Raw genomic sequence first — 7,978 nt, forward strand, 5'->3', positions numbered from 1 at the left:
CCTGGCCTAGGCGGCCAGTGGCGGTGCGGGGTTGCCTGGCGGCATCCCGGCGCCTAAGATCACAAGAGCGTGAGTCGTGGTCGGACATGAGGCATTGGTGGCACCAGATGTCGTTGGTGCAGTCCAGCATGCGGTGGCGGTGGTCGAAGCAACGAAAGCAGAGCCCAGCGATTTCCTTCGGAGAAGGGCTACGCCGGCGCAGCGGCGGTGGGCTGGTAGCTGTCAGCATCGACCTCAACGCCGCCAGAGATGCGGTGCACCTCAAAGCAGAGGGTGCCGACATGGAGGGTCCCACAGCCTGTGGAGCGAGGTAGGCGGCATGGAGGGTCCCGCAGCCCGTGGAGCGAGGTAGGCGGCCTGGAGGGTGCCGCAGCCTGTGGAGCGGGGGACGCCAGCAGCGCAGAGGGTGCCGGCATGGTACAGGCGACGTTGTTGTACGAGCGCGTCGAGGACTCGCTCTCCGAGTCGATCCAGCGGTCACCAGAGGACACGCGGTCATCGGAGAGGGTCGCTTGGTGCTCGACAGGGTCAGTGCCGGGGGGCGCCATGGCCAGGGGGAGGGGGAGGGGGGCTGGGGAAGGGCCCGAAGGGGAAGAGGGCTACAGGCGGGGATTCGACGGCAACGAGGCTGGTGGGCTAGGCGGAGCTGGGAGCTGGGAGTCATTTTTGACTAACCCTTTTTGAGCGGGAGAGAATTGATCTTGTGCATTTGTCTCAGCCATGACTCGGTTAAGAAACTAGAAACATGATACTGTCCATTACCAATCTTATCCTCAGCCTAGATGTTCTAAGTTTCTTGTTCATTTTATATTGAAGTGTAGTGGTTTACTTTGTTCCTTCTTGAAGTAAATATAACATATCATTGGTTTACTTCTAGGTGCTTAGCTCTTGGTACCAAGAGAATGGCTCGCTTGAATGCCATCGTAAGATCTTTGCCCTCTGTGGAGACATTAGGATGCACAACGGTCATTTGCAGTGACAAAACTGGCACTCTTACGACAAACATGATGTCAGTGTCTAAGGTGAGTACTCCAGTTTACAGCATCATTTCTCTTTTAGTTGGCCCTTTCATTTTATTTTCCTTTTTGCACGCATAAGTGTGCAGTGGGATTTGACTAAAATACAACATGCACTTTAAGATTAAAGTCTGTTACACTTGGTCAACATATTATGTTCACCACATAACTAACAAGTATCTTAATACCTCAGGTATGTGTTGTGCGGTCTGTGCACCAGAGACCAATAACTGATGAGTACTCTATCAGTGGAACCACATTTGCTCCTGATGGATTTATATATGACGCCAGTGAAAATCAGGTACAATGATGTATTTCTCAGCTGTCACTAATTTGGTGATCATTATAGTGCAATGGCCTGAACCCTGTATTTTCATTTGTCTTAACAGCTGAAATTATTCCTTTTTGACTGCAGTACAAGAACACATTGTGTAAATGATACCAAATTACCAAACCCATGACACATGATCATGATTGTTACAATTCACTAGTCTTGTAGCCATTACTCTGCTAAGCTCAGCTTTACTAGGGAATGCCTTGCATTAGAGTAGAATGACAGAGTACGATGGTGCATAGCATAGCAACAATAGTACACAACTTTTGACTGAGATGTACAGCTCTACCCAGCTAGACAAATATTAGGCTCCCGTAGATGGATTAATTGTGTGACCAGCCATGTCAGTATATTAGCGACCTGCAGAACCCTTTGGGTTATTTTCGAGTGACCATGATGTCCCTTAGTGTGCAAAACATTGTACATGTGACATTTGGTTTAGGCACTAACTTTTCAGGCGGCTTTCATCTGTTGCAGCTGGAGTTTCCTCCTCAATCCCCATGTCTCCTTCATATAGCCATGTGTTCAGCTCTTTGCAATGAATCCACTTTACAGTACAATCCTGATAAAAAAAGTTATGAGAAAATTGGAGAGTCCACTGAAGTTGCTCTGCGAGTTCTGGTGGAGAAGGTCAGTTGTTAGTCATGGAATCTGCTTATCAGTGCACTTTTGATAGCTTTCATGGGAACTATCAATCTCAATTTTCATTTTGTTGATTGGTTAGGTCGGTCTTCCTGGTTTTGATTCGATGCCTTCAGCTCTGAACATGCTAACTAAGCATGAGCGTGCATCATACTGCAATCATTATTGGGAAAATCAGTTCAGAAAGGTTATATTTCTCTACTTGTCGGCATTTATATGTTGATCTCATATTCTGTGGCCCTGTATTTGCAGCTCCCTTTAAGAGTACCCCCTGCCCCTACCTTATGTCTACTACTCCCATTCATAAAGAACTTCCTTGATTATGCACTTGTTCTGCTAGCATATAAGTAGGCATTAAAACATCATCCTTCTGTTAGTTGTTCAAAAATATACAGCAGGTCTGATACTTTATGCAACTATGCAAGTACTTCCAAAGTTCTTGTGGTATCAGCAGCTGTTCCTCCCACATACTAGAAAATTTCAATTGTTTAATTATGTATTTGCGTAACTGTTAAGGTTTTCATCTTAAGTCATTATTTAGGTAAACTGCAGTTGACACTTGGATGGGATAGTATATGCAGTATCTATTACTGTATATTGCTCACACTTTGACTATACTGCCTGCCTATATGTGGAGAAACCATTTTGTATATGCTGTATAGTCTAACTGGGTGTGACTTATTTAACTTAAATTTCAATCCTATTTCTAGATTTGTATTATGATGTTCTTATGTTTCTTTCTTTCTGATTTATTCTTTAGATATCAGTTCTAGACTTTTCCCGAGATCGCAAAATGATGAGCGTCCTTTGCAGTCGAAAACAACAGGAGATTATGTTTTCAAAAGGTGCCCCTGAAAGTGTAATGGCAAGATGCACACATATATTGTGCAATGATGATGGGTCTTCTGTACCATTGACTATGGACATACGTAATGAGCTGGAAGCTAGATTTCAAAGGTCAGCCTTTCCACGTGTAGTTTTTAGGGTTATGAGGTTGCATGTTTCTTAATGGATGTGATTAAATTATTGAAGCATTCAATTCATATAGTCAGATTTAACAATAGAAAAAAGGTTAGCCTTTAAACCTACTTGTAGCTTTTGGGTCATGAGGTTGTATTTTCTTGATGGATGTGATCACAACATTGAAACATTCAGTTCATATAGGCAGATTTAACAATATAACTGACATTATTTCTGACGTGAAGGGACCTCGGTAATTTTGACCAAACTCTGCCACTAAGTTAGCACTTGGCAATGTCATATTGTTGCATATGATTTTTTTATTTTCTCTAAATATGCTTACTAATTTTTTTCCTACATCAAATGCTTTAGATGAATATGTTCAATGATCTCCGAATGTTTCAGTTTTGCAGGAAAGGATACCCTAAGGTGCCTAGCATTAGCATTAAAACGAATGCCAGAAGGCCAACAAAGTCTTTCCTATAATGATGAGGCAAATCTAACATTTATTGGACTGGTACGCTTTGTCACTCCTGCTGGTTCTGCTGTTCCTTCTTTAGTAGTCCCCTACGTTTTGTTCGCTCATTTTAATATGCTTTGCCTTTGTAGGCAGGTATGATTTATGTTAGGTAAGATAGCAGTGCCACTAATAATTGATGATGCAAATTCTTTTGCTACTGGTTCAGGTTGGGATGCTTGACCCTCCAAGAGATGAAGTTCACAGTGCTATCCATTCTTGTATGTCAGCAGGGATTCGTGTTATTGTTGTTACTGGGGATAACAAGGTTGGTGAACATATTTGTTTAGTTTTGCTCTAAGATCTTTTGATACTGCTGAGAATAAATATGTGCTATTTTAGTCCACTGCAGAATCTCTATGTCGGCAAATTGGTGCGTTTGAGCATTTAGATGACTTTACAGGGTATTCATATACAGCATCAGAATTTGAAGGGCTTCCTCCTTTGGAAAGGGCAAATGCATTGCGAAGGATGGTTCTGTTCTCCAGGTGATTTGAATATCATTACAACCTTGTTAAAGTTTAGGGCATAGCTACCCCTTGCTGAATGGGTAATGACATATCCCAGTTTATCTTGTAATGAGCTACATGCATTTAATAGAATGCAAAATAATGGAGCAGTATTCTACTGCATTAAAAATGTTTTTATTTTGCTATTGAGATCAGCCAGCTCATTGCTTATGAACTGGCTGTAGTGACATACACAAATAGTGCTGCCATAAGCAGTCGTAAGTTGATGCAATGGCCGAGATTGGAGTAGTGTTTTCCTATTATTAGTGTGGTTCCTTAGACTTGTTCCCATATTGAGTGCTTTGTTACTAGAGATATACTTCATCAGAAAAATATGGCATTCACCATCTCAATTTTGAACACTAATTATAGCTCCAGTCTATCACAACCTAGTGGCATGGAACATAATATATGCTTACTTACCTGTGGCAAGTGACTACATTGGACATCACAATAACCCAGACGAAAAAGTGGTAAAATGATTAAAACATGGACAGATGTATGGATTAATCACCATTCTTCTGGTTTTGTACTATTGATTGCCTTTTTATACCTGACTATTTTTACTGCAGAGTGGAACCTTCTCATAAGAAGATGCTTGTTGAAGCCTTGCAATCACATAATGAAGTGGTAAGCTTGTACCTGTTGATAAAGTTCCATTGAGCTCTTTAGTCTTCATGGTGATGGAACTTATTTAGTTGCTATGGAATTGATCATGGGGATTTATGCTTCACTTTCCACTTCATGCAATAATTCATTTTACGCAATAGTCATGTTCGTTTCTCATGCAAGGTTGCAATGACTGGTGATGGAGTCAATGATGCACCTGCCTTGAAAAAAGCAGACATAGGAATAGCTATGGGATCAGGAACTGCTGTTGCAAAGGTATTACTTTTTTAAACCGATGTTAAGGTATAACTGCTATATAGATTAGAAGTAAACAGGGACATTGGTATTCATTATCTTGAGAGTTTTGTTTCTTTCAAATATTTTTATTCAACTTCATGTTTTGGTTGCTTTTGTGGACCTTTTCGAATTTGACAACTTATGTTTACCTTTCTATTTCAGAGTGCTTCAGATATGGTATTGGCTGACGACAACTTCGCTACAATTGTTGCAGTAAGATTGTGATCTGACTGATTAACATCCAAATAAGACACAACCATTGGATCTTATTATGCTTCTTGTTTACTCAAACTTATTATTATTATCATTTGCTCACAGGCTGTTGCAGAGGGAAGGGCCATATATAATAACACCAAGCAGTTTATTCGATACATGATTTCATCAAATATTGGGGAGGTAGTTTGTATTTTTGTGGCAGCGGTGCTTGGGATGCCTGACACACTTGTACCTGTGAGTAGAAACTCTTTCTTAGCTTCTATGTGTCTTGAGATGAACTATGTGGACTTATACAATCTATCATCTGTAGTTCAATAAGTATCGCAATCTTATATTTTGTTTTCGAATTAATGTGGCAAAAAAGTACAGTCATATGTGGCATGTTTATCTTGTCATTATATTTTGCCCCGTGCTTACTGCTGTATAATGTTTTTAACATGCATATTTCTGGACCTTCTTAATTTTGTAATTGGATGGAAAATCTGCTTACCTCTACTCCATCACTTTGTAGGTCCAGCTACTCTGGGTAAACCTTGTTACTGACGGGTTGCCTGCAACTGCAATTGGTTTTAACAAGCCTGATGGCAATATCATGGCAGTTAAGCCTCGTAAGGTAATATAAAAAGGGTGTTGTACCTGATGAGAGGGAACTTTCCATCTTGTCATCATTGGATGGAATATATATTACTTATACAAGGGCAGCCTAGGCTAATGGTACTATATTCATGTATCTATACCTAACAGTGATACATGTATCTTATACTCTTGTGGAACGGAGAGAGTACCTAACAGTGATTACGTGGTAGCTTGTTATTTTTTTATAAACTAACGTACGTTTTAGGTTGTCCTCATTATTATTTTAATGTTTATACTGACTTCAGTTAAAATTGGTTTAGCGGTTGACTGTATTTGGATAGTGAGTAAATTCATGTAACTTGACAATGTAGCTGTTCTGACGTTATCAGGAATTCTAAAATCTTCTACCAACTGTGAGATAAAGCAAGTCCACAGCACAATGACCTTATGACAACCTCACTTGTCACTCTTAGAACTCGTTTGGCACATGAATATTCCTAAGTGATAATTGGATGCTGCAGTGGCCCAAATCCCTTTCTGTTAGTTTACTTGTGCACTATGCTATATGTTTATGTGTACACTGGATTCCTTGTTGCGTCCATGAGAACTGTTGACTTATTTCATTTTAACTACTATGTGGTAATTGCTTGGTACTTATCAAAAAGTGTGAATTGCTAAGTGAGTCGATTCAAGTAATAGCTATGATTTGAATTTTCTAGTTCGTCGCATTTATTAACATGCTCTTTCCTGCTGCATATTTGAATTGCAGGTGAACGAAGCTGTGGTCAGTGGATGGCTCTTTTTCCGCTATTTAGTCATTGGTGGTATGCACTAAAGTGCCCGTATTGACATTTGTTAGCTTTGCTTCTGGAATTATTGTTGTTTCTTATAGTTTTGTTAATGCAGCTTACGTTGGTCTTGCCACTATAGCGGGGTTCGTTTGGTGGTTTGTTTATTCTGAAGATGGTCCTAGATTATCATACTCTGAATTGGTAAGTTGGGAATTCAAACTCTTTCTACTTTTTACACTGTTAATTTTTGGTGTTTATTGGGAGGTCTGGAACAGCACAGCAGTAATACCTGTACCTGATAAACAGGGGTTACAACCCACCCAGAAGCTTATACTTGAAAAGATATTCCTGTAGACTGTAGTGCAGTACTGTATACTTCTTTTTCACTGATTATAAAATACCTCTGCTGTTGGCAACTGCTTGCCTATCTCATTGGGTTGGATTTTCCAGGAGATCTTGGTCTACATGCTTGAGTGAGTCCTGCCAAGAAATCTTATACTCCCTCTGTAAAGTAATATAAGACCTTTTAGATCAGTACTTTAGAAAACGGTCTTATGTTATTTTACAGAGGCAGTATTTGTTTTCCAAAAAGGAAAACGGTTGTAGCAAGCCCTAGTGTAAAATTTGCATATTGTAACAATATATATAGAAGATGTCGAAACCCTTTCTATATGATTTTTCCCAAATAGCACTGTGAGTAACATGGCATGTGATAATTGATGTGCATTTTAAGTTAATGAAACAACTCTTTTGTTCTGAGATCAGCTTATACAAAGAGATCCCTTTGTTGGGTCTCATGGTAGATTGGCTGGGCCGGTAATGGAGTTTCAAGCTGTCAATTCATATGGCTGTTTGCATGTATCCAGGGATTAAGAAAAATGATTACATATACATATAAAAAGTTCTGGCTCATAGTCATGTGGGAGCTGGTTAGGAATGGCCTTTCTCCTGGTCAGGTTTTATTGTAAATTCGAGCATCTAATTTGAGCTTGACTTGTTTCTCCTGGTTTGCTGGTCCATCGAAATTTTAAAAGAAATCAAACTTTGATCTGAATTCAAGGTGGTACATTCCTCTGGATCTTACTGCCATGGTTGGTTATTGCTTAGACTTTTACCCTTTCCTCACCACAGAATCATATTTCACTTGCATACTTGAATAGTTCAATTCTGTATGTTTGAGAGTTCTGAACGTGAAATCAGCAATAAATTTTTGTATGGTTCCTCACCCTCTCCATGCCTGCTTAACAATATTCCTTATGGTCTATTTTCCCCTTCTTTATTTTGCTTGAAGTTTCTTATTGTAGCTCTTGTTCAAACATTACTGATTCAGTAAGTTCTGAATATCTTTCTTTTCCTACTGCAGATCAATTTTGATTCATGTTCAACCAGGCAAACTTCATATCCTTGCAGCATCTTTGAGGATCGCCATCCATCAACTGTTTCAATGACTGTTCTTGTTGTTGTCGAGATGTTTAATGCCTTGAATAACCTAAGTGAAAATCAATCTCTAC

General features: G+C 39.8%; 1 protein-coding gene across 1 annotated transcript in view; it reads left to right on the top strand.

The window, feature by feature from the left end:
• Window positions 1-7,978, top strand: part of LOC119286776 (calcium-transporting ATPase 3, endoplasmic reticulum-type-like) — a 27,037-nt gene that overhangs the window by 17,481 nt on the left and 1,578 nt on the right. The window contains exons 15-30 of the mRNA XM_037566223.1: window positions 878-1,022; window positions 1,210-1,317; window positions 1,828-1,980; window positions 2,075-2,179; window positions 2,753-2,949; window positions 3,358-3,469; window positions 3,639-3,737; window positions 3,812-3,957; window positions 4,551-4,608; window positions 4,771-4,863; window positions 5,047-5,097; window positions 5,203-5,334; window positions 5,612-5,713; window positions 6,446-6,500; window positions 6,583-6,668; window positions 7,831-7,978. Coding sequence (XP_037422120.1) covers window positions 878-1,022; window positions 1,210-1,317; window positions 1,828-1,980; window positions 2,075-2,179; window positions 2,753-2,949; window positions 3,358-3,469; window positions 3,639-3,737; window positions 3,812-3,957; window positions 4,551-4,608; window positions 4,771-4,863; window positions 5,047-5,097; window positions 5,203-5,334; window positions 5,612-5,713; window positions 6,446-6,500; window positions 6,583-6,668; window positions 7,831-7,978 — 1,790 coding nt within the window. The remainder of the gene's footprint in view (window positions 1-877; window positions 1,023-1,209; window positions 1,318-1,827; window positions 1,981-2,074; window positions 2,180-2,752; window positions 2,950-3,357; window positions 3,470-3,638; window positions 3,738-3,811; window positions 3,958-4,550; window positions 4,609-4,770; window positions 4,864-5,046; window positions 5,098-5,202; window positions 5,335-5,611; window positions 5,714-6,445; window positions 6,501-6,582; window positions 6,669-7,830) is intronic.

The sequence above is a fragment of the Triticum dicoccoides genome, chromosome 4A (genome assembly GCF_002162155.2).
Source record: "Triticum dicoccoides isolate Atlit2015 ecotype Zavitan chromosome 4A, WEW_v2.0, whole genome shotgun sequence".
In the NCBI taxonomy this organism is placed as follows: Eukaryota; Viridiplantae; Streptophyta; class Magnoliopsida; order Poales; family Poaceae; genus Triticum; species Triticum dicoccoides.